General features: G+C 40.9%; 1 protein-coding gene across 2 annotated transcripts in view; it reads right to left on the reverse strand.

The window, feature by feature from the left end:
- LOC126281265 (phosphoribosylformylglycinamidine synthase) overlaps nucleotides 1–27994 on the reverse strand; it is a 194584-nt gene that overhangs the window by 75424 nt on the left and 91166 nt on the right. For both annotated transcript variants that reach the window (XM_049980080.1, XM_049980081.1), the window contains exons 11-13: nucleotides 26851–27007; nucleotides 17514–17737; nucleotides 4079–4204 (exon numbers count right to left, since the gene is read on the reverse strand). In XM_049980080.1, the coding sequence (XP_049836037.1) occupies nucleotides 4079–4204; nucleotides 17514–17737; nucleotides 26851–27007 (507 nt within the window). The remainder of the gene's footprint in view (nucleotides 1–4078; nucleotides 4205–17513; nucleotides 17738–26850; nucleotides 27008–27994) is intronic.

Raw genomic sequence — 27994 nt, forward strand, 5'->3', positions numbered from 1 at the left:
GAAGGAGGTGTGGCACCTGGAGATGAAGAATTTGATGGTAAGGCCATTTGGGGGGATTACATGCACCAGGCAACAACACAGGAGCAATATGAGAGACTTAGTTCTGGCTAAGGATAAAGAAACTCTTTTGTAGTGATGCGGTCGGAAGGAGCAACGATCCATGGTGAAGGATAAAAGCATGTAAAATACCTAAATAACGCAGAGATACATCAGAAAAATTCTCAAAAACACAACCAAGTACATGGGAAAAATCATGAAAAGGGTTAAATGAATGACATTTGGGGAAACAAGATGAAGGCTGAGGGAGTAGGCTGGTAGTGAAGGGTAAAGATCTTCTGAAATTGGTGTGAAGACAGAATGGGATCAAAAGAAAAAATAATTAAAAAGTAGTATATTGGTCGCTGTTCCAAATGGAAGTACACCTGGGATATGTAAAGACAAAATAATTGCGATGGCAGTCAATACACCTGCTGTGTCAGGTAAAACTGAACAAAAATAATGCTCAAGTTGCTTTTAAAACAACCAATAATCCGAAATTGAAGTTACAACATCATACTACACTTAGGGGAGATAAGTTCTCAGCAACTGAAGTGTATAAAATTATATGTCAATACTGCAAAAACAATATGTAGGGCAAATCAGTAGGTCGTTTGACATATGTTTCAACTAATGTATGTACGAGACCAGTAAGTCAGTGCAGGCCTTATTCTTAGTTAAGGTAAACAGAGTATTATCAACAAGTATGAAGGGAGATGCTTCAAAACCTTTGAGGAATTAGAAATTTATTTCACTAAACAGAAAGACCTAGATAAATTGTTGCTTGACCACAATGAGTTCACAAGTGATGCACATTTTTATACTTATGATGATATTTTACACACACACACACACACACACACACACACACACACCATTCCACCTATCACCTGGAGCTACACATAAACATCAATGGTAGAGGCCAGACTTATCCAGTTATTTTGCTAGAAATAAATGTGATTGTGTCAGATAGTAAATTATTTTCAAAAGAGAGAGATGCAGATAGGTTGTAACAGATGAAGCACCAGCTGAGGTCAAGGAACAGTACAGCAGGAAAATGGTCTGTTCTTCTTGGAGGAACCTGTGGTGTCCCACCTTCAAGACGTAGCAATATCGCGTTACATAGAAGAACTGCATAGAATTAAGCGAGAAAAACCAGTGAGATGAAAAACAAATGAAAAATATTTATTCATCACTGATTGTGAAGCTCTGAATATTAATTTTACATGTGTTTGATGGTGACTGACTGACGACGTCTTAATGGTCCATGTTCCTCCGACAGTCTTTCTGTTATGCCTATCTGCCACTTAGCATCTCTGCTATATGCTGAGTAGCAACTATCCTTTTCATAATATTTTCATAGTAATGGTCTACAGTCATAAGAGTATTTTCCCCAGTTTTTGTGAGCTGATACTTACAGGAATTAATAAATTGGAAGTTATTGCAGAGACTGTGATTTATGTCCTTTAGGTCCCAATTTTTTGTTCTGTGACTCCAACACTTCTCAATTTTCTTATATGATTATAATCAGTTGGAAATTGCTTTAGTATGAAGAAAAAAAATGAAAAACATAATTTTCAACCTGATGACAAATGCGGAGCTAGCCACTGAAAGCTTGAGAATTTTATTGGAATTGACATGACCTGAAAACCAAGAAGATTTTATCCAGGAAGACAATAGAAACTTTGAAATGTTGCCATATGGAAGGATTAGAGGGTAGACCGAGTACCTAATGAGGAGGTACTGAATTGACATGGGGAGCAAAACTTTGTGGCGAAACTTATGGCTGATAGAAGTCATCCTGAAACCCCACGACGTCGCCAATTTGACAAGGGGCAGAAGTGTACGAGCTAACAGTTTTAAAGAGAGATCAATAGTTGACTACAGTAGACAGGTTAAAGTGAATGTAGGGTGCACTAGTCATGCAGAGAAGAAAAGGCTTGTGTGGGTTGAAGATCAAAACAGCGACACACTAGAAAAAGTTTAAAAACAAAATTTGTGAAGACTCAGAGTCACAGACACTATTGAGTTTACAAGCGACACAACCTGCATGGGCAGATTGAAAAGTTACACACACAAATCATTTACAAGACATTAAATGTGTTACAGGAAACAACAATACTGTAGTTATATTTTGACACGCAAGCAGGAAAACTCAGAATGTTCCCAGCAGTGTGGCAGCAGTAGCAAACAACTCACGAGGAATTGAAAACGTTTCACAACAGAAACTTCTTTCAGGGGCCAAAGACATGGAATCTATCGGGGCAATGTCGCAACACCTGTAGTTTGAACTTCAATGCTGGGCCTTGTGCCGTCTCAGAGCAGACGGACAACTGCAGTCCTCCTTAAGAGGGCACTTGTCATGAAAGATAACACCTGACTGTCCTCACACTGGGACAAAACTCCAAAAGTGATGCAGATCCAACAGCACAGTCACACAGGCATCCTAAATGGGCTGTCTCAATCTGATTTTCTACCACACTGTAAAGGTAGCCAGGCAGGAGCTTGAACCTCACTCTTTCAGTGTATCACCGTGCTGGCCACAAGGGTCTGTACTGAAGTGAAATGTGGTCGAGAAAGTGTGATTACTGGAAATTATGACCTGTCACCCCGTTGGCCTTGATTATGTCATGTACTAATAAAATTGCATGTAGTTTCCCACTCTGATGTTTTGCCAATTCAGATCTGCAAGGCAGGGCCAAATAACCATGTTTCATAGACTTCTTTTCCCCTTGCATTGTTTGGGTGCTGAAAGAGAGAGTGGATTTTCTTCCAAACTACTGAAATAATCCCGAAGAATGTCCCCTTGAACTGCTGCATTAGCTCTTCTTAGTACACGAATTCATTACTTCCATTCATAGAAACTTTCATAGGCTTCAAAATATGTTATTATGAACTGATCTTTACATTATCTTAGTTCACACAAGATTCAACTGACCGTTGTCCGGACTTTTTGTTTGTCACGCTGCTTAGATTTTTGTCATGACTAGTGTTTTCTTTGTCACAGCAAAATACCTCCAAGCTGTGACATCAAGGAACAATTGGCCCCACAACAGATGGTGACGCTAACTCACTGTCCTGCCTTGTAGATGTGATGCACCTGCATCTTTCATCAAACCTGCACGTATCACAGATCATTCCTACCACAGTGTGATGCCCAAAACTTAATTACTAATGAAATAAACTTTCTTCAAATCCTGCTAACATCTTTCATTGTTATGAAGGCTCAGGAGATGTGAAATATCCTTTTATCAGAACTGACATGTCACATCTCAGTACACACCTCTCATAATGTGACATGGTTAGTGATTACTTGCCTGTGTTTACAGTTTTTAACTGCAAAGTTTACACACGAGGCTGCACACCTAGTCACCCCTCACCCTCATCGACCAGGTGCTGGAGTGACCTGCTCGTCCTTTACAAACCAGTCTCTCTTTCATCCCTGACAAAATAACTTGCAGTTGAGAAGACCAGGAATGTCTTTTTCAGCTTTCGACATGTCTAACGATGGTACTGTAATTCCAGAATAAATTTTCACTCTGCAGTGGGGTGTACATTGATTTGAAACCTTCTTGCAGATTAAAATTGTGTGGTGAATTGAAACTCAGCCTGAGAACTTTGTCTTTTGCAGACAAGTGCTCTACTGAATGAGCTATCCAAGAACAACTCACAATCTGCCGTCATAGATTTAATTCCACCATTACCTCACCTCCTACCTTCCAAATTTCACAGAATTTCTCCTGTATGCCTTGCGGAACTACCACTCCTGGAAGAAATTTCGTCTCATGGAGCTAAGTAATAGTTAGTTGTTCAATTTTATCTAATGAATTCTTCTCTTCAAGTTCCCAATTCTTTTTAGTGCCAGGGATAAAACTAGTGTTCAGTTTTGATGATTTAAGAAATATATAACTCACAAGAATTAAGCAGTTTGGCGATCTTAGGTGTTGGCTCAACGTAACCACAAACCAGTCAACAATCAGGATCTTGGAGCGCCTATTTTAAATAAATGCAATCTAAAAACTATGATGCAATGTTTACTTACTTTTCTTGGCATCTTTCCTAGCACCAACTCCAGTTCCAGGTCAACGGGGTGTCGAACATCTGATGATGTGTATGTACCATCCAAGTATTTTGTGTCCGCAGGATCCTCTTCCTCTGAGAGAATAACCTAAAAAAATAACAGTCAAACCATTAGTGGAGTATAAAAAGAACAAAACTCTGTAACTACTCATCTGTACATAAGATGCTGTCTCACATGTATGTATATACTGTGACCTTCTCCTGGGAGTTGTCAGGCACATTTTTATGGCACTTCTCTGAACAACCAAATACTCAACAAGTATGTCATGTGATGCCCAGAGTAAATGGAAATCATTTGTGTGCTACCCAGTGCAAACAAGATGTTATTTAAAGTGAAATTTTATGTGACCACTCGACAGAGTGTAAATTAGTTTAGTTTGATATTCAGTTTCAAGAAATGTTTAGCTGTACTTGTTACACCCTCACACATTAACTGCTCACACTTCCTCTTCTCACAGCACCTCACCTTGCCGGGATGCTGGTCTGCCACCACCTCTCAGCAGTGCTACTCAGTTGCTGCTGAACTAATTCTTGTTCTCATGTTTTTCTGTTCTCCTTATAATATAAACTGCTAAACCAAATATCATATCAGACTAATATGATAGTACTCTACTGAATAAACACAGGAAGTATCATTGAACAAAATTTTAACAACATTATACAAAGTGACACCAAGATAAGCTGGGTGTTGACTATGTACTTATACTGGAAACCACATGATTTACAAGAAGATAGAACAAACTAATTATCTGAAAATACCAAAAAGTGAAGCTGAGGTAGTTCCAGATTGATTGCGCATGCAAGGATAAAAATTACCACAAAGAAATTTGCCAAGTGAAAATCCTCCATGGGATAGACATTGACTCAGATCATTAAACCTCAAAAATAAAAATAAAGTTAACAACAAAAAAAGAAACACAAACCATTCCAACAAGAGGAGGAATTATTACAACCAGTTATTTACAAATAATACAGTATATTGGGAGAGATCTGAAACACCTTTAAGTGACAAATGTGGCGAGACAATACATTAACTGTAAAATGTAGCTGAAGAAACTGGTCACAATCAAAAATAAAGAGAGAAATAAACATGCCTGGTGGAATGAGGATTGTGACAAAGCAATTAAATAAAAGGCACAAGTAACTGTTAAGCAAACAACAATAGAAAACTGAAAAATCCCCAGAAGACAAATGACCAAAAAATTAGAAGAATTAAAATAAATCACCAAAATGAAATACCAAAAACCATAGACAAAGCATTCAGACCAACATAAAACAAGGGACTATTACAAAACATTTAGACAATATCAAAGTATACTAATCTCACTCCTATGATGAACAATAAAAATGGAAAAATGGCACACAACACTTGAGAAAAATGTCAGAATTAGGGCCAATTAGTTCAAACAGTTACCGTATTTACTCGAATCTAAGCCACACTCGAAACTAAGCCGCACCTGAAAAATCAGACTCGAAATCAAGGAAAAAAAAAGTTCCCGAATCTAAGCTGCACCTGAAATTTGCGACTCAAAATTCAAGGGGAGAGAAAAGTTTTAGGCCGCATCTCCAAATCGAAACAAAGTTGGTCCATTGTAATATGAGACACAATTTAGGCCGATTGAATGACGATACAGCTACAGTAGTTTGGTTCGGGTCGTAAGCTTAGCAGTTAAGCTATACCAGGTAGCCATTGCTATGTGTCAGGCGTTCCGTCCGTGTTTAAACAGGTACCCTTCCTTTTTCACGTGCTTCGTCTGGTTTGAATTGATTGCTTATTTTCCTTTGATCTGATAAACGCAGTTTTCTTTGTTATAGGTGTTTACATCACTCTAAGCTGAAAATGCATTACTGTACTGTGTAATGCATTGTTTGTCGCATTCTGATAGTGCATGTTTACGGCCTGTCGCCGCTCGCGGCATAGCTTGCTTTTGTGCGCGCTCCGCCGCTTACAATTAAAAAAAAGAGAGAGGAATTGTCTCATTAGCGAAACAATGGCAAGAGACTGCTATTTGTTGTTACTTACACTGCTGCTTTCTCTGATAATGATCAACAAGAACCATATAATAGACTGCGTATGATAGATGTTCTGAACGAGAGTTTAGCGAAAAATTTTCTCCGTTTGAAAATCTTTGCAGACGCCTCTTTAGTAAATTACATTCTGCACAGAAATTAGTCATCTTAGATTTAAAAATCTAGTCAATTGCCGTGCTTCATTTCTGACTGTATCACTGTTAAGCATAAGAATGATACGAATATAAACATGACATGATATGTATATTCTTCTGCGTTTGCTGTCGTCTCACTCTAGTTTCGTGGTTTATTAGGCAGACAGGATTTAAATGAGATAGCAGCGAACGCGTAACAATACGTGTAAAAATGTCCATATTCGTATTATTCTTATGGTGACGAGAATACTGCATGTGATTCACAATTTATAAAAGTTCCTATTAACAACCATCTCTTCTCGCAGATAGGAAAAAATTCAGAACGTAATGTTGGCCATATTGACAAACATCCCAAACAGTCTTGCCAGTCGGGTTTTCGTAGTACATTGAAATGCTGCTACATTCGTAGATGACCAATACGGAATTTGTATTTACTTCGTTGGATAATGTACGAAAATGCAGTGGTCGAAACTCGAGGCGGAGAAAAACGCTCGTCTTCCACCTTTTTTTAAAAATTTACTTACTGACGCATAGGTTTTGGCACCAGTATTATCTACAAAGCATGCCTGTGTAGCGCTACATATATTCGACGGCAGAAGTAAGTTGTGGCGGCACCCACCAACAATTTTCAGAACTTCTGCTTGCTTTGCACTAGATTCTAAGCCGCAGGCGGTTTTTTTGGATTACAAAAACCGGAAAAAAAGTGCGGCTTAGATTCGAGTAAATACAGTACTCAAGTGTAAGGACTCAAAAGAGCACCTACTTTAAAGCATTATTCAACTGTGAGAAATCAAAAGAACCAAGTGATTGGTCTTCCTCCAAGAAATAAAACTCTACTGGAAAAGGTTATACCACCAGATTACCAACAAAATTATTAAAGCAGTTAGTTCACTCAGGTACTACAAAGCAGCATGAGAGAATCGAATGGTTGCAGACCTATGGAAGGGGCAAATGAATATACCCTTCAAAACTGTCGCAGCAGACTGGCAGTCTTATGTGCATAACGAAACATCATATAGCCTGAAACAAGAGTTTAGGTCATCACTTTTATTGACTTCAGTAATGAGTTTGACAGTATACATCAAGAGTCATCCATTGGTTGCAATTTATGCTTAGTCATCACAACTTGAATTCTGGAAAATTTTTGTTCTTACAAGAGCAACAATTCCAACTTCAACAAAAGCTCGCCAAACTGAGCTGTGGAGAGCAAAGTCCCCTGAAGGATTACAGACAGCAGAAGAGATGCCACTAACTTTGCGAATGTGGTGCAGGATAGGATCATACATACTTATTGGTTTGCAGTAATCTGAGCCAATACATACTCTGTGTGTGTATGTGTGTGTGTGTGTGTGTGTGTGTGTGTGTGTAATAAGCCTATCAGAATACCAAATCAGAAACATCAAAAGTTAAACTTAAAGATGAACTGTCTGAACCATTCAAAATCCAAATTGGCTGTCAACAGGGTGATGGTGTCTCAACGTCACTTTTTGCTGCACCTTGGAGAAAGTCATGTGATTTGCATCTACATCTACATCTGTACTCTGCAATCCGCCATGAGGTGCATTACAGAGGGTAAATTCTATTGTACCAGTTATTATGGTTTCTTCCTGTTCCATTCACATATGGATTGCAGGAAGAATGATTGTTTGAATGCTTCTGTGCATGCAGTAATTATTCTGATCTTGTCCTCACATTCCTTATGAAAGCGATACGTAGGGGATTGTAATATATATCTAGAGTCTTCATTTAAGGCCAGTTCTTGAAACTCTGTTAATAGACTTTCTTGGGATAGTTTACATCTATCTTCACGAGTCTCCCAGTTCTGTTCCTTCAATATCAATGTGACACTCTCCCATGGATTAAACAAAACCATGACCATTCGAGCTGCCCTTCTCTGTATACTTTCAGTATCCCCCGTTATTCCCATCTGGTATGAATCCCACACATTGGAACAATATTCTACAACCAGCCACACAAGTAATTTGTAAGCAATCTCTTTTGTAGACTGATTGCACTTCCCTCTACCAATAAACTGAAGCCTACCACCTACTTTCCCCACAACTGAACCTATGTTCATTCCATTTCATATCCCTACAAAGTGTTACACCCAGGTATTTGTATGAGTTGGCCGATTCCAACAGTGACTCACTGATATTATAGTCATAGGAGACTACGTTTTTTTCATTTTGTGAGCTGCAAAATTTTACATTTCTGAACATTTAGAGAAAGCTGCCAATCTCTGCACAATGTTGAAATCTTATTAATATATGACTGAATATTTATGCTGCTTCTTTCAGATAGTACTTCGTTATAGATAACTGCATCATCTGCACAAAAAGTCTGATTTTACTATTAATATTGTCTACAAGGTCATTAATACAGAAATTGAATAGCAAGGGTCGCCACACACTTCCCTGGAGCACACCCAAAGTTACTTCAGCATATGATGATAATCCTCCATCCAAGATAACTTGCTTGTCCTCTTTATCAAAAAGTCCTCAATCCAGTCACAAATTTCACTTGATGCCTGATATGATCGTACATTTGACAATAACCGTGGGTGTGGTAATGAGTCAAATGCTTTTCTGAAACTAAGAAATACTGCATCTACCCAATTTCCTTGATCCAAAGCTTTCAGTATGTCACATGGGAAAAGTGCAAGCTGGGTTTCACATGATTGGTGTTTTCGAAATCCACGCTGCTTGGTACTGAGGAGGTCATTCTATTACGTTTGAGCTCAGAATATGTTCTAAGACTCTAGAACAAATTTATATCAAGGATATTGGATGATAGGTTTGTGGATCACTTCTACTATCCTTCTTGTAGATGGTGGTGACCTGTGGCTTTTTCCAAGAACTTAGTGGGGTTTCCTGTTCAAGGAATCTATGGTAGATTATAGTAAAAAAAAAGGGGGGGGGGGACTAAATCAGCAACAAATTCTGCTGCTGCTGACAGGGATTCCATCGTAGACTGGAGCTTTGTTCAATTTTAATGATTTCAGCTCTTTCTCAACACCATTGACACTAACATTTATTTCATTTATCTTTTCAGTGGTACAAGGATTAAACTGAAGCAATTTTCCAGAGTTTTCCTTTGTAAAGGAACATTTGAAAATTGAGTTAAGCATTGCAGCTTTCACTTTGGTGCCCTCAATTTCAGTTACTGGACACTAACTTTCGTGTCACTAACATCCTTTACATACAACTAGATTTTTGTTTTTGTGAAAGATCACTTGACAATACTTTGCTACGACAGTCACTGAAGACATTTTGACAGCCAAACACGTTTCATGCAGCATCTCTCTATCTATAGCCTTACACTTTGTTTTACATCTATTATGCAGTAATCTCCGTTTCTTTGGAAGCTTCTTCACAGTGGTTGTATACCATGGAGGTTCCCTCCCTTTACGAACTGTTCTTCTGGGTAGATATCAATCCAGTGCATGATGACCTTTTCTTTTAAACTTGAGCCAGAGTTTCTCTACATGTTCCTGCCCTGTCCTGGAAGTTTCAAGTCCCTCATTGAGATTTGACTCTACTGTTTTTTTTTTTTATCTAGTTTCCTGAATATATCTATCTTTCTGCTTGTTTTAGTTGTCCTTTGTACTTTTGTAATCATTGTTTCCACAGTCCGCCTGCATAGCTGAGTGGTAACCTATTTGCTACCATGCCCAGGTTGGATTCCCGGCCAAGTTGGAGATTTTCTCCGCTCGTGGACTGCGTGTTGAGTTGTCCTCATCATCCCATCATCATCACTGACACGCAAGTTGCCCAATATGGCATCATCTGAAATAAGACTTGCAACCTGGCTATCTGTACTAGGTGATTTTCAGATTCCCCTCCTCAGGGGACACTGCCTTACAGTAACACTGTCCGTGCAGGCGAGGAGATTTGCACGGTCTGGATCCTGGGGGCTATGCTGGCGGTAGCTTAGCTACCAGCAGGGTCACTCCTGTTCCAGAGGTTGCCCCTCAGTCTGCAAGATCCGGGCAGTCGCAGAGGGTGGGCTTACTGGTAGTTGGGAGCTCCAACGTCAGGCGCGTAATGGGGCCCCTTAGGGATATGGCAGCAAGAGAGGGGAAGAAAACCAATGTGCACACTGTGTGCATACCGGGGGGAGTCATTCCAGATGTGGAAAGGGTCCTTCCGGATGCCATGAAGGGTACAGGGTGCACCCATCTGCAGGTGGTCACTCATGTCGGCACCAATGATGTGTGTCGCTATGGATTGGAGGAAACCTCTCTGGCTTCCGGCAGCTATCTGATTTGGTGAAGACTGCCAGTCTCGCTAGCGGGATGAAAGCAGAGTTCACCATCTGCAGCATCGTCGACAGGACTGACTGCGGACCTTAGGTACAAAGCCGAGTGGAGGGTCTGAATCAGAGGCTGAGACGGTTCTGCGACCGTGTGGGCTGCAGATTCCTCGACTTGCGCCATAGGGTGGTGGGGTTTCGCATTCCGCTGGATAGGTCAGGAGTCCACTACACGCAACAAGCGGCTACACAGGTAGCAGGGGTTGTGTGGCGTGGGTTGGGCAGTTTTTTACGTTAGATGGCCTTGGGTACAACAGCCTGAAAGGGTGCAGGGCAAAGTCAGGACATGCGGGGACCAAGCAGCAATTGGTATTGTAATTGTAAACTGTCGAAGCTGCTTTGGTAAAGTACCGGAACTTCAAGTGCTGATAGAAAGCACCGAAGCTGAAATCGTTATAGGTACAGAAAGCTGGCTGAAGCCAGAGATAAATTCTGCCGAAATTTTTACAAAGACACAGACGATGTTTAGAAAGGATAGACTGCATGCAACTGGTGATGGACTGTTCATCGCTGTTAGTAGTAGTTTATCCTGTAGTGAAGTAGAAGTGGATAGTTCCTGTGAATTATTATGGGTGGAGGTTACACTCAACAACCGAGCTAGGTTAATAATTGGCTCCTTTTACCAACCTCCCGACTCAGCAGCATTAGTGGCAGAACAACTGAGAGAAAATTCGGAATACATTTCACATAAATTTTCTCAGCATGTTATAGTCTTAGGTGGAGATTTCAATTTACCATATATAGACTGGGACACTCAGATGTTTAGGATGGGTGGAAGGGACAGAGCATCGAGTGACATTATACTGCGTGCACTATCCGAAAATTACCTCGAGCAATTAAACAGAGAACTGACTCGTGGAGATAACATCTTGGACCTACTGATAACAAACAGACCCGGACTTTTTGACTCTGTATGTGCAGAACAGGGAATCAGTGATCTTAAGGCCGTTGCAGCATCCCTGAATATGGAAGTTAACAGGAATATAAAAAAAGGGAGGAAGGTTTATCTGTTTAGCAAGAGTAATAGAAGGCAGATTTCAAACTACCTAACAGATCAAAATGAAAATTTCTGTTCCGACACTGACAATGTAGAGTGTTTATGGAAAAAGTTCAAGGCAATAGTAAAATGCGTTTTAGACAGGTACGTGCCGGGTAAAACTGTGAGGGACGGGAAAAACTCACCGTGGTACAACAACAAAGTTAGGAAACTACTGTGAAAGCAAAGAGAGCTTCACTCGAAGTTTAAACACATCCAAAACCTCTCAGACAAACAGAAGCTAAACGATGTCAAAGTTAGCGTAAGGAGGGCTATGCGTGAAGCGTTCATTGAATTCGAAAGTAAAATTCTATGTACCGACTTGACAGAAGTTCTGGTCTTACGTTAAATCAGTAAGTGGCTCGAAACAGCATATCCAGACACTCTGGGATGATGATGGCATTGAAACAGAGGATGACACGCGTAAAGCTGAAATACTAAACACCTTTTTCCAAAGCTGTTTCACAGAGGAAGACCGCACTGCAGTTTCTTCTCTAAATCCTCGCACAAACGAAAAAATGGCTGACATCGAAATAAGTGTTCAAGGAATAGAAAAGCAACTGGAATCACGCAACAGAGGAAATTCCACTGGACCTGATGGGATACCAATTCGATTCTACACAGAGTATGTGAAAGAACTTGCCCCCCTTCTAACAGCCGTGTACCTCAAGTCTCTATGGGAACGGAAGGTTCCAAATGATTGGAAAAGAGCACAGGTAGTCCCAGTCTTCAAGAAGGGTCGTCAAGCAGATGCGCAAAACTATAGACCTATATCTCTGACGTCGATCTGTTGTAGAATTTTAGAACATGTGTTTTGCTTGAGTATCATGTCGTTTTTGGAAACCCAGAATCTACTCTGTAGGAATCAACATGGATTCCGGAAACAGCGATTGTGTGAGACCCAACTTGCTTTATTTGTTCATGAGACCCAGAAAATATTAGATACAGGCTCCCAGGTAGATGCTATTTTTCTTGACATCCGGAAGGCGTTCAATACAGTTCCACACTGTCGCCTGATAAACAAAGTAAGAGCCTACGGAATATCAGACCAGCTGTGTGGCTGGATTGAAGAGTTTTTAGCAATCAGAACACAGCATGTTGATATCAATGGAGAGACGTCTACAGACGTTAAAGTAACCTCTGGCGTGCCACAGGGGAGTGTTATGGGACCACTGCTCTTCACAATATATATAAATGACCTAGTAGGTAGTGTCGGAAGTTCTATGCGGCTTTTCGCGGATGATGCTATAGTATATAGAGAAGTTGCAGCATTAGAAAATTGTAGCGAAATACAGGAAGATCTGCAGCGGATAGGCACTTGGTGCAGGGAGTGGCAACTAACCCTTAACATAGACAAATGTAATGTATTGCGAATACATAGAAAGAAGGATCCTGTGTTGTATGATTATATGATAGCGGAACAAACACTGGTAGCAGTTACTTCTGTAAAATATCTGGGAGTATGTGTGCAGAACGATATGAAGTGGAATGATCATATAAAATTAATTGTTGGTAAGGCGGGTACCAGGTTGAGATTCATTGGGAGAGTCCTTAGAAAATGTAGTCCATCAACAAAGAAGGTGGCTTACAGAACACTCGTTCGACCTATACTTGAGTATTGCTCATCAGTGTGGGATAGTACCAGATCAGGTTGACGGAGGAGATAGAGAAGATCCAAAGAAGAGCGGTGCGTTTCGTCACAGGGTTATTTGGTAACCTTGATAGTGTTATGGAGATGTTTAACAAACTCAAGTGGCAGACTCTGAAAGAGAGGCACTCTGCACCGCGGTGTAGCTTGCTCGCCAGGTTTCCAGAGGGTGTGTTTGTGGATGAGGTATCAAATACACCCCTGGAAATTGAAATAAGAACACCGTGAATTCATTGTCCCAGGAAGGGGAAACTTTATTGACACATTCCTGGGGTCAGATACATCACATGATCACACTGACAGAACCACAGGCACATAGACACAGGCAACAGAGCATGCACAATGTCGGCACTAGTACAGTGTATATCCACCTTTCGCAGCAATGCAGGCTGCTATTCTCCCAAGGAGACGATCGTAGAGATGCTGGATGTAGTCCTGTGGAACGGCTTGCCATGCCATTTCCACCTGGCGCCTCAGTTGGACCAGCGTTCGTGCTGGATGTGCAGACCGCGTAAGACGACGCTTCATCCAGTCCCAAACATGCTCAATGGGGGACAGATCCGGAGATCTTGCTGGCCAGGGTAGTTGACTTACACCTTCTAGGGCACGTTGGGTGGCACGGGATACATGCGGACGTGCATTGTCCTGTTGGAACAGCAAGTTCCCTTGCCGGTCTAGGAATGGTAGAACGATGGGTTCGATGACGGTTTGGATGTACCGTGCACTATTCAGTGTCCCCTCGACGATCACCAGAGGTGTACGGCCAGTGTAGGAGATCGCTCCCCACACCATGATGCCGGGTGTTGGCCCTGTGTGCCTCGGTCGTATGCAGTCCTGATTGTGGCGCTCACCTGCACGGCGCCAAACACGCATACGACCATCATTGGCACCAAGGCAGAAGCGACTCTCATCGCTGAAGACGACACGTCTCCATTCGTCCCTCCATTCACGCCTGTCGTGACACCACTGGAGGCGGGCTGCCCGATGCTGGGGCGTGAGCGAAAGACGGCCTAACGGTGTGCGGGACCGTAGCCCAGCTTCATGGAGACGGTTGCGAATGGTCCTCGCCGATACCCCAGGAGCAACAGTGTCCCTAATTTGCTGGGAAGTGGCGGTGCGGTCCCCTACGGCACTGCGTAGGATCCTACGGTCTTGGCGTGCATCCGTGCGTCGGTGCGGTCCGGTCCCAGGTCGACGGGGCACGTGCACCTTCCGCCGACCACTGGCGACAACATCGATGTACTGTGGAGACCTCACACCCCACGTGTTGAGCAATTCGGCGGTACGTCCACCCGGCCTCCCGCATGCCCACTATACGCCCTCGCTCAAAGTCCGTCAACTGCACATACGGTTCACGTCCACGCTGTCGCGGCATGCTACCAGTGTTAAAGACTGCGATGGAGCTCCGTATGCCACGGCAAACTGGCTGACACTGACGGCGGCGGTGCACAAATGCTGCGCAGCTAGCACCATTCGACGGCTAACACCGCGGTTCCTGGTGTGTCCGCTGTGCCGTGCGTGTGATCATTGCTTGTACAGCCCTCTCGCAGTGTCCGGAGCAAGTATGGTGGGTCTGACACACCGGTGTCAATGTGTTCTTTTTTCCATTTCCAGGAGTGTATATTGTTTCCCCCTACTTATACCTCCCGAGGAGAACACGAATGTAAAATTAGAGAGATTATAGTGCGCTTGGAGGCTTTCAGACAGTTGTTCTTCCCGCGAACCATACGCGACTGGAACAGGAAAGGGAAGGTATTGAGAGTGGCACGTAAAGTGCCCTATCTTGGTAGATTTGAGTTTCCTGTTTACTGTGACAAATACACAATCTCCATTTCCCGTTTGCCTATTTTCCCCAAAAATCTCACTGCTATCTATTTCAGGTTCCAACCAGCTTTCTGTACTTACTTTATGTGGGCTTCACTGCTTTTCATGAGCACTTCAAACTTTCTCACTTTGATGTTAATGCTCCGGCTCTTTACCATTACGATTTTAATACTATCACCTGTGGGAGACCTTTCTTTCAATCTTACACTGAACCTTCTGGGCATCCTAAAGCTATTGTTACCTGGCAGCTTAACTTAAAATTGAAGTACTTGTGGTGGGGGATGGGGTTGAGGAGCTAAGTAGCAGCAGAAGTCGGAGAGTAAATTTCATTAGAACAAAAAAGGAAATGGTGCCAGTTTTCAAGGCTGAAACACTAGCTGTTCGACTGAGCAATAACAAACAAATAAGACTGTAAATAAGATCTAATTTTTGCTGAAATCATGACCTGGAACTCTACCATGGAGGCCTCTATAGGATGCAGAACAACACAACTGAAATGGGCACAAAAAAACACCTGGCCAACCAACAAGAAGAAACCCCTCTCAATGAACGTCAGATTCAAACACTGCTATTCTGTTGTTAAACCTGAAGCAATTTACACAAATGAAACATTAGTTGTTCACCAAACCAACAACAGATAATGAGAAAAGAATCATTAGAACAATCTTCAATACAAAAACAAGAAACTGAAGAGCAATGGAGACTGCTGCCTAAGAAAGTGGTGTATTGGGGTAATCAATCAGTAACACATATAATGTGAAAAGGTGGCTTGCCTTTTTCTGTCAAATATCAAGATTGTCAGAAATCAGACTAGTTAAACAACTGTTCAACTACTTTTGGAAAAACAAAGCCAAGAATGAATGGTCCACAGATGTCCAGGATGATTTTGAAGAGTTGAATAAAACAATGCAACAAACTGAAAACAACGACTGTAAAGTCATTCTGAGGAAAAGAGACTTGAGACTTAAACTAACATTATTAAAATGAAAACAATAAAAAATATTAAAATGAAAACATAAATTAAAATGAAAACATAAATATGCCTTAAATAATGAGCAAAGGGCAGCCAGGTCACAAATAATGAAAAAGTTTTGGGAGCATAAGAGGAAACTGAAAAGCCAAATCTCTATTTTGAAGAATTAGGTATTTATGGACAGATTCAAGTGCTCCAGTGTGGACATTGTCCATTGACACAGGGTGCAGTGTAACACACAAGAACGAATGAAAGGATGAATGGTGAGTAGTATGTGTTAGGACTGACTCAGCTACACATAGCAAAAATGAAATTGCAAATATCTGTTGAAACACCATAGAAAATACACATTACAATGCTTCAGAGACACACCCAGTATAAATTCTGCTGTAGACACAAAATAACTATATGTTAAATATGCATGATGGCATTTTGTATTCGGTGGAACGACCAATAGATGTTTAGGTTTTCATGACATTTAGATGTGTCCTTTTACATGATCTATAGTGCATATATGAAAATTGCAATAAAAATCCATTATAGAGGTATTTCTTACCAATATGGCAACATAAACTAGTTTGAAACAAAGGGTGAGCTCTAATAATTACAAGGTATTATATTAGGTGGTGTTGAAGTTTTTCGCTGGCTTAGAATCCTTCGCTAACACACATGAGCATACACATATATATATAAAAAAAAAAAATGAAATAATAGCCGACACTTTAGTCAGATCTGAAAATTGTTCTGCATATTATACAGGACAAACAAGAATAATTTTTGAAGAAGACTTTCTCCAACTTTTTGATGCATTTAGAATCAATCAATAGCCACATATTTGCAGATCGGAAAATACACAAAATCCCTAGTATCCTTCACAGCACAAAAAAGATCAATTTACTGGAGGAACAACAGATTTATTTGCACAAATGTCAAGAGCCTGCTAGTTTGCTGAATATGTGCTCTACTCAACATTGTTTTTGTTCAACAGCAGACACAAGAAACCACACAATGGTGTTCCTGTAACTTCTGTAAAAACAAAAACTGAGCCTCATCATATGGATCAACACATGTCATTATGCATAACCTGAAGTAGTCACTAAAGGTATAATTTGCATATACATTCCCGTGAAATATACTTGTGTGATAAATTAGTATGTTGTGTATACATTATTTCAAAACACAGTCATAATTATTTATTTTTATATGAATAAGGAAAGAAGTACTCTGGACATTAAACTGACATGAGATAAAAGTTTCTTTGAAAATGCATAAAACTAGAAATATTTCCATACATTGGTTGAAGTTTTGATATTTTCATTTGCAGCTGTTTGGCGTTGGAGAGTGTATCTGTGCTTACTTGTACTCTTCAGGTATTCCAAGAAAGGTATCTTAGTTAATTAAAACATTTATTCTGGATGAGAAATAAGTATAAAATCCCACCTTTCCATTGTCAAGAACAGTACCAACAAAGTTGATGGGACACCTCTCTCGGTTAGCTATCTGCTGCGCTAACGGCACATCTTCTGGACGACATAAAAATGCATCATTCTCCTGGTATTCAGCACCCCACAACTCCAGTGTACTAATAGTAGGATCACCAAGCTGGAAGCAGCGAGTGAAAATCACAGCGCCGTTAGGTTCAACAAGTTCCTTCAACACGTTGCCTGCAACAATGAACTACAATTTTTTTTTTGCTCTCAGTTCGCAAATACATGTAAGACATTAGTTCATTTTAGTTCACCGGTACATCTGATGTCATGATAAAATCTTACCAAGCAAACAGGAAACAGTTTGTAGTTCTAAGAGCTGCAAGATTTATATATATGGTGGAGAAAAACAGCACAATGTTAAGGTTACAACAAGACAGAGAATGTTGAGTCAAGTAAAGTTTTGCAGGTAACTACAGTTCAGAGGTAGGACTATAAAAAGATAGTCAGTCAGTGGCAAGTGTGTGGAAGTTCATCTGATAAGCACACAAGTCTGTGTAGGTTCAACTATAAGGTTTTGTCTGACTGAGTGATAATAGCCTTACAGTACTTTTTGCATAGCTTTTTTAGCAGTTGAGTATTATCACAGAAAATTCGCATCTATCATAGAAAGTTTAATTAAGTTCTCCTGTCTCACTGTACAGTTCAAGCCATTATCTTCAGTGTAACACCTATCAGTTGAGGCAAGAAAACAAACTTCTGCATCCTCAATGCTCACTAGCTGTCGTTTTATAGCTGCGGCTCCGCAACAATGCATTTCCGACCAAATTACCTGGAAAATGTTTGCTCGATTTGACATCTCCTACCCTGTCCTGACCTTATTGCCAGGTTGTTTTTCTCCACCACATACAGCAGAGAAGCCATTAACTGTAGATATCGCATGCCTCAATGTTTTGTACTATGGCCACTCCATTTCCTTGTGTCTGAAAATGATGTTAAAGGCTGTTCTCTTGTTCTAAAGTAGTCGTATAAGCAGACATCCTTTTCTTTTTACAAACACAAAACCTATGATGAATCATGGATTGCAGCACCAATATTGTGAATGAAATAGTTCAATATCTTAATGAAAGTCAATTTTTTGCAAGCACCAGTTATATACCAAGGAGGGAAGTTAACATAAAACAGCAATTAATTATTTGAGTCAAATTAAAAATGATCTCTTACATAGATTTTCTAAAAAAAAAAAAACCCCAGTCTGTCAAAGAGATTTGGAAAAAAAATGTTACCTAGATACTGTAAATACATTGTTACACTCAGGATAGCATTTCATTAATTATTTTACTTGGTTTATAGGTTTATGTAATGGTCACAGGTTTGCCCTCTGCCGATGTAGATGTAGATGGAATATAAACTTGGCGTGTGACGATACACCACTGGTCTTGCAGAACTGAGCTGTGATGATCATCTATGTGACTGGGCATAAAAGTCTACCCAAGTTTGTTCCACAAAAACTGGTATCTTTATTGGCAATAGTGGCCTTTAAGCACCAGAAGTAGACAATAATGGTCATACACAAAATGAAACACACAATGTAACATTTCTTAGGTTTTAAGAGACTACTTCAGTGACATCTGCTAGCACCACGATCTGCTGTATCATGGAAGATGAGGGCACGAGTATGTTCCGTGTTGTGTGCATAATAGGGACAGTGCAGAAGTTAACTACTGCACCGCCCCTATTATGCACACAACTGCCAGGAGCACTGTGTTGTGCCTTGGTGCAGCTGTGCTATTCTCTGGTTTTGTTTTGTTATAGTTATAAAGGCAAAATTCAGTCAACCAAGTTAACTGATAAATGGTGGCCCTGATGTGGTCTGGAGTGGAAAATAACCACACAAGTTTATTCCTTTAACAATACAGTGAGATGTCAGAAGAACCAAACATTTCTTCTCTAGCTGTCAACCTATCTCCGTTCTGGCCTCATAAACCGATTCTACAGTTAGTGCAGATAGAAGCAAGCTTCAAGCTTCAATTACGCATGAATTACTCAGACATGGAAAAACGCGCGCTCATGGCGAGCCAATTACACCATCACTATGCAGCCACAGTGCAGGACGTTATCACCGCACCATCAGGACGAACCCTACACTACACTGACGTCCGAGCTGATACGACAGGTTGCAGCCTCCCAAGAGGACCAGATACACCAGATGCTCGTGCAAAAGGTCATACAATACCGGAAACACTCACAGTATTTAGAGCAGTAAGGTGGATACTAACATGGTTCCAGACAATCTACTGTGCTTGCTGTGGAGCAGCAGGTTACCACTGCAAGCTAAGGTGATCAACTCGGAAAAACATGTTGTTGGACGCAGTAAGGGGATTGGCAGATCGTGTACAAGAAGCCACGTTCCAGCATAGTTTAATGTAACTGCAGCACAGTGCACCATTGCCACACCACCACAGACATTTGCAGTGTGTGCCAATTATGATGACCGCACAACCAAGGTCAAGCTACTATGTGCACAGATCAATGTGTTATTTTCACAGAACAGTGCAGATGACAAATGCAGGACGTGTTACAGCAGACATCGCTGAAGTACTTGCCAAAGGTTCAAAGTGTATAACATGTTAAATGAGTCAATACGTAGATAAACTAAACAAGAAGTTCGGCTAATCACATACTGCCTTTGTAGTATGAGTCAGTGTGTTGACATAAAGACAAGAGTGTTCGCTTATCTTACACACTTTCACTCATCGTTGTCTGACACAATTATATTCTGGGGAGTGCATCCAAAGTAAATAAACTGTTCACTCAGAAGTGGGCAATAAGAATATCATGTAGAGTAGATAACTGTGGATGCCACAGATGCCTTCTAAAGGATCTCTGGATTTTTCCAGTTAGTTCCCATTACATTTATTCCTTAATTATCTGAAAACTACCTTGAGCAGTTAAACAGAAAACCGACTCGAGGTGATAACATATTAGACCTTCTGATGACAAACAGACCCGAACTATTTGGAACAGTTAACGCAGAACAGAGAATTACCGACCATAAAGCGGTTACTGCATCGATGATTTCAGCAGTAAATAGAAATATTAAAAAAGGTAGGAAGATTTTTCTGTTTAGCAAAAGTGATAAAAAGCAGATTTCAGAGTACTTGACAGATCAACACAAAAGTTTTATCTCAAGTACAGATAGTGTTGAGGATCAGTGGACAAAGTTCAAAACCGTAGTACATTATACATTAGATGAGTATGTCCCAAGCAAGACCGTAAGAGATGGAAAAGAGCCACTGTGGTACAACAAACGAGTTAGAAAACTGCTGCGGAAGCAAAAGGAACTTCACAGCAAACATAAACATAGCCAAAGCATTGCAGACAAACAAAAATTACACAAAGCGAAATGTAGTTGAGGAAGGCTATGTGATAAACGTTCAATGAATTCAAAAGTAAAGTTCTGTGTACTGACTTGGCAGAATATTCTAAGAAATCTTGGTCTTACGTCAAAGCGGTAGGTGGATCAAAACAAAATGTCCAGACACTCTGTGACCAAAATGGTACTGAAACAGAGAATGACAGACTAAAGGCCAAATTACTAAATGTCTTTTTCCAAAGCTGTTTCACAGAGGAAGACTGCACTGTAGTTCCTTCTCTAGATTGTCGCACAGATGACAGAATGGCAGATATCGAAATAGATGACAAAGGGATAGAAAAACAATTAAAATCGCTCAAAAGAGGAAAGGCCGCTGGACCTGATGGGATACCAGTTCAACTTTACACAGAGTAAGCAAAGGAACTTGCCCCTTCTTGCAGCGGTGTACCGTAGGTCTCTAGAAGAGCGTGGCGTTCCAAAAGATTGAAAAAGGGCACAGGTCATCCTCGTTTTCAAGAAGGGACGTCGAACAGATATGCAGAACTACAGACCTATATCTCTAATGTCGATCAGTTGTAGAATTTTGGAACACGTATTATGTTCGAGTATAATGACTTTTCTGGAGACTAGAAATCTACTCTGTAGAAATCAGTATGGGTTTTGAAAAAGATGATTGTGTGAAACCCAGCTTGTGCTATTCGTCCATGAGACTCAGAGGGCCATAGACATGGGTTCCCAGGTAGATGCCGTGTTTCTTGACTTCCTCAAGGCATTTGATACAGTTCCCCACAGTCATTTAATGAACAAAGTAACTATCAGACCAATTGTGAGATTGGATTGAAGGGTTCCTAGATAACAGAATACAGCATGTCATTCTCAATGGAGAGAAGTCTTCCGAAGTAAGAGTGCTTTTAGGTGTGCTGCAGGGGAGTGTCGTAGCACCCTTGCTAATCAAAATATACATAAATGACCTAGTGGGAAACATCAGAAGTTCACCGAGGCTTTTTGCGGATGATGTTATAGTATATCGAGAGGTTGTAAGAATGGAAAATTGTACTGAAATGCAGGAGGATCTGCAACGAATTGACGAATGGTGCAGGGAATGGCAATTGAATCTCAATGTAGACAAGTGTAATGTGCTGTGAATACATAGAAAAAAGAACCTTTATCATTTAGCTACAATATAGCAGTCAGGACCTGGAAGCAGTTAATTCCATAAATTATCTGGGAATAGGCATTAGGAGTGATCTGAAACGGAATGACCATATAAAATTAATCATTGGTAAAGCAGATGCCAGAGTGAGATTCATTGAAAGAATCCTAAGGAAATGCACTCCGAAAACAAAGGAAGTAGGTTACAGTACACTTGTTCGCCCACTTCTTGAAAACTGCTCACCGGTGTGTGACCTATACCAGATAGGATTGATAGAAGAGAGAGGGAAGATCCAACGGAGAGCAGCACGCTTCATTACAGGATCATTTAGTAATCGTGAAAGTGTTACGGAGATGATAGATAGACTCCAGTGGAATACTCTAGCAGAGAGACGCTCAGTAGCTCGGTATGGGCTTTTGTTGAAGTTTCAAGAACATACCTTCACCGAGGAATCGAGTAGTATATTGCTCCCTCCTATGTATATCTCGCGAAGAGACCATGAGGATAAAATCAGAGAGATTAGATCCCACACAGAGGCATACCAACAATCTTTCTTTCCACGAACAATATGAGACTGGAATAGAAGGGAGAACCGATAGGGGTACTCAAGGCACCCTCCGCCACCCACCGTCAGGTGGCTTGCGGAGTATAGATGTAGATGTAGAAATAGTTTTCATTGATGATAATGAAAAACAAGTTTCACCTGAACTGTGATTTGCACAGTTACAACAGAAACTGCAAAAAATAGTTTTCATGTAAATATTTGCCTATTTATTTAAGGTTCACTGTGCTGTTATGTAATATGGCAGAAAGGTGTTCAACAACATTCCATCCAACATAAAACAAGACATTGAAAAATGATCTATTCAAAATTAAAAACATATTTCATTAGTTATCCTCCTACAAATTACCTGATCATCTAGATTCAAGGATTAAAAATTTCTGCACTGGTGTGCAGAACTTGAGGACAAAAATAAGATAAGCATGTGTCACTGCCAAGTAAGATAGCTCAGTGAAACTTAGACAGTACCTAGAAAGAGCTGCTACAATATAGTACAAAAGGTAACTGAAAGAAATACACAAAGAGGAGAACAGTAATCACACTTTTATTCAAACACAATAATTACACTGAAGTCATTGTGATTTACGATGGTCTCCTGTACAGTACAAAAGGATAGGCATGGTGTGATGGCAATGCATATTCTGCAACATGCTCCTATGCAGGCCACAAGGCTTGTAAGGAATTCTTGTGGTAGGACATTCCATTCATCCACCAACACACCTAACAACTGCTGTACGGTCCTTGCTGGAATACATTTCCCAATCGGTTACCATGTATGCACAATGGGATTTAAGTAGGGAAAACAGGCAAGCAATCCATTCACCAATTATCTTCTCATTCCTAGAGCTCCTCCACCTGCACTGTTTGATGCGATCACACATTGTCATCCATAAAAATGAAGTCAGGGCTGAATGCACCCGTCAAAAAGCGTACAGTGTCACAATAACACTGGCTGGTCAGTGTACCAGGTTCCAAGATTTAGAGGGCAGAATGCCCACGCAACATTATGCCTCCCCATACCATAACACCTGGACCACCACAACGATCACATGCGACAATGCTGAATTAACTTACATATGTCAAGATGTGGGAACACATAATATAACCAAGAATATTGACAAAACTCATCGTTTATGTAGTCCACGTGTTATGGTGTGTGGAGGCATAATGTTGCATATGTGTACTGACCTACAAATCTTTGAACATGATACACTCATCAATCAGTGTTATTGTGACAGTGTACTCCTTCCACAGGTGCATCTCTTTATGGGTGCTCTTGGCTCTGATTTCATTTTTATGGATGACAATGCACGATAACATTGCACAGTGCAGGCGGAACGAGAGAATATTTGGCGAATGGACTGGCCCGCCCGTTCTCCCAACTTATGTCCCTTTGAGCACAGTTTGAATGCTTTGGGGAGACATGCTGCAGCATGTCCACATGAACCAATGACTATCTAGCAGTTGTCAACTACACCGGTGGAGGTATGGAACACCCTATTGAAAGAACTCCTTAACAACTTTGTGGTCAGCATGGGAACACATGCAAGAGCACGCACCAGCATCCTTGGTTGTCACACACCCTATCCCTATTAAGAACCATGCCCCACCTTTTGTAATGTTTGAATTAATGCAGCCTGATTCTTAATGTGTGCATATGCGACTTCATTTCTCAATTGGTTTCACTTATTACAAGCATCGTAACTGGGAAGGGGGGGGGGGGGGGGGGGGCGAGGGGAAGACGTACATTGAAAAAGCAAAATGACATGTCCTTCAGTAATGATGCTTGTAATGAGAAATAAGGTTGCACTTGTACTGCTGAAGGCTCAAGATGTTTTACTGTAAATATCTGATGACTGTAAGCAGTTATCTTTGTACAGTTCTTTCGTAATGTCCTTGGAACCATCGTAAGTCATGATGACATCAGTTTAATTACAGTTTTGAATGAAAGTGTCATTTCTGTTCATCTCATTGCGTATTTTTTTTTTTCAGTTACCTCCTGTTCTATACTGTAGCAGTTCTTTCTATCTATGTTCCGAGTTCCACTGAGCTACATTACTTGGCAGTAACTCATCACATGAAAGTTACTTTTGTCCTAAGATTTGCACACCACGGTATATGGCAAGTAACAGCACTCATTGTAGTCATATGAAAAGTAGTAGTAATGTACTATTATTCAGCACTTGCAGATGTCGGTACGTACTATCATGGAAAATTCTAATTTAATTGCTATTAAGCAACTATTGGGAGATAAACAGCAGCTATCTAGCATTAGTGAGAGAGAAATAGCTTAGGTCAAAGTAAAAACAAACAATTGAAAGTCCAGCTTGGAATATTAAAAATATTTTGAAAAGAATAGATTGCTGTTCACTGTAAACATTACTCGTTGAGTTGCAGGGAAGCATGAAGAAAAGACGATTACATATGAGCTTCAAGCCGAAGCCTTTTTCAGAAACACACACACACACACACACACACACACACACACACACACACACATATTCATAAAAATAAGCACATCTCATACACTTGTGACAGCTACCTCCGGTGTTCTGACCAGAATGCAACTGTGAAACAGAAGCAGCAACATGGACTAGGGCTCAGGGCCAAGACACCCTATTCTCATTTTTTCACATCATCAACATGTTCTTTTCACCAGGTCCTCCTCAACTGAGCACGCAACCTCCCTGGACATTGACAATCGTCTCTCTGATGGCTCCATCCACACCTCTGTCCACATGGAACCAAACTGCCAAACTTGCACTTTGACAGCTGCCATCCCACCCACCCATCCATCCATCCACACACACACACACACACACACACACACACACACACACACACCAAAAAACACCTCCCATACAGTCGGGCCAACTGAGGATGGTGCACCCCCAGTGACTAAGAACTTCCTTGGCCAGTATACTGAAGGTCTTACTAAGGCCTTCACAGAGAGGCACTATGCCCTAGACCTAGCGTGCTAAAAATATTTCCTGTGTCATATCCCCATAAACTCTCAATCCTCCGACAGCCCCCCAATAATAAGCTACAAAAAAAATGAGGACCTCCTTTGTTACCCAACATAACCCTAGACTGGAACAATGAAACCACATCTTTCATCAGGGCTTTGATTATCTATCATCATGCCTTGAAATAAAGGATATCCTACCCAAGATCCTTCCCACCACTCCTAAAGTGGTGATTTGTCATCCACCCAACCTCCACAGCATCCTAGCCCATCCCTATGCCACTTCCAAATCAAACCCCTTGCCACAGGGATCATATCCCTGTAGAAGAACCAGGTGCAAGACCTAATCAATCAATCCCCCCAGCACTTCCTATTCCAGTTCTCTCACAGGCGTATCCTACCCCCTCAGTGGCCAGGTCACTTGCGAAAGCAGACACGTTAAGTACCAGATCTGCTGCAGTCACTGCACAGCTTTTTATATCCGTATGACTACCACTCAGCTGCAATGGCCACCACCAAACTGCAGCCAAGACGAAGTTGACCATCTTTTAGCACAATATGCAGCTGAACACAACATGCTTGATTTTAATAATTACTGCACAGATGGGAGCTATCCTTACAACACATTCTCTGCTCCCAAAATTATCTCGACTTCAGCCTACAATAACTTCTGTCCCCAAACCCTCCACTTACTCTGTTCTCTAACCTCCTCCCTATTCATATCCCGTCATGTTCATTGTGCTCTGCCCTCTGCCCCAATGCACACATTGGTATTTTCCCCTCTTTGCTCGATTCCTTTTACACTCTACCTCTCCTCCCACTTCATCCCCCCCTCCCGATGCTGTTTTAGTCCCTGTGCAAGCTCTCAATACTCCCCCCCCCCCTCCCCGATGCAGCCCCTGCTTCTACCCAATGCATGCAGTCTGGCCAAAGTCACTGGAGATAGTGGCCACATATGTGTATGAGGTGTTCCTGCCTGTGTGCACATTTTCCTCTCTTTTCTAAAAAAGGGCTTTGGCTGAATGCTGAGTGTTTAATAGCCTTTTGTCATCTTTACAGTGAGTAGCAATCTATTCTTGTCATAACTATTGATATTCCAACCTGGGCTTTCCATTGTTAGATTAGAGATCTGTTTCCCCCTATAGGAGTTTTCATGCCTTATTTTTTAAATAGTATTTGTATTTAATGCATGTGATAATATGTGATTTGCTATTTCATATGCTAAGCATGTGACAGTTTGCTTTGATGAGATTTATAATTCTCAAGGCAGTACAGGACATAAATACACACAAACCATTTCCTCCAGCACCCTGGTCGTGTATGCTGCAGATGGGATTCTTACTGCCCATCTCAAGACACGCTCGTATGAACCTGTGCAGCTTCTGCTCCATTTCAGCATCTCCTCTCTGAACTGCACCAAAGTCCAGCTCCGATTTGTTGTCTCCTTGTACCTGGGCAAATACAATCGTTTTCATGCAAATACCACTGTTTTGAAGTTCACAAATCAGCATCTTTACATATTCTACACATTTCTCATTAATGGTGTGTGGTATAATTTTCTGGAGAAATTACTTGCTCAGAAAGAAAGTACTGCTTATACAAATGCGAGCAGCTAGAACGATACGTGGTTTTAGCCCAGAACCACCTTGTAAATGTCCCTTGAAAGAATTGGACATCTTAATCACCTTTTCAGTATGTTATATCTGCCAATGAAATTCATTATTAACAGTCTATCACAATTTGAACAGAATAGTTCTGTTGACAGTTACATTACCATAAGGAAAAAAAATTATTACTCATTACTAAACAGGCATGCACAAAATTATTTGCTCATTTGTTTCATAACATAAAATAAAATGTCTGTCACATGGCAAACAAATCTTTTCCAACATGTTCAACCTCTTTCTTGCAATTGGATGAAAGACAGCCATGTAAAAACATTGTGTAGGTAGGCAAACAAGATGAAATGGGAAACTATAGGCCTATCTCACTATTACCAATTTTTTCAAAAATATTTGAAAGAGCAACATGTGATCAGATGCAAAATTACAATTCATCCCACAGCATTATTTTACGCAATCAGTATGGTTTCAGGAAAGGCTGCAGCACAACTCGGGCAATAAACGAACTGGTCACAAAAGTTAGCAGATGTCTTGACGATAGACTGTGTATCGGGCATCTTCTGTGATCTAACCAAAGCTTTTGATACGGTAAATCATGACCTGCTTCTCCAAAAACTGACAAACTATGGTTTTCAAGGAAAATCTCTTAATTGGATGTCGTCATATTTGGCAAACAGGAAACAAAGAGTACTTGTAAACAACAGTAACAAAAAATTAGTCTCTGGCTGGAAACACACTCAGTTAGGCGTACCGCAAGGTTCTATATTAGGGCCTCTACTATTTTTGTATTATATTAATGATATGCCATGCCAGGTT

This window comes from Schistocerca gregaria, chromosome 7 (assembly GCF_023897955.1).
Source record: "Schistocerca gregaria isolate iqSchGreg1 chromosome 7, iqSchGreg1.2, whole genome shotgun sequence".
Lineage (NCBI taxonomy): Eukaryota > Metazoa > Arthropoda > Insecta > Orthoptera > Acrididae > Schistocerca > Schistocerca gregaria.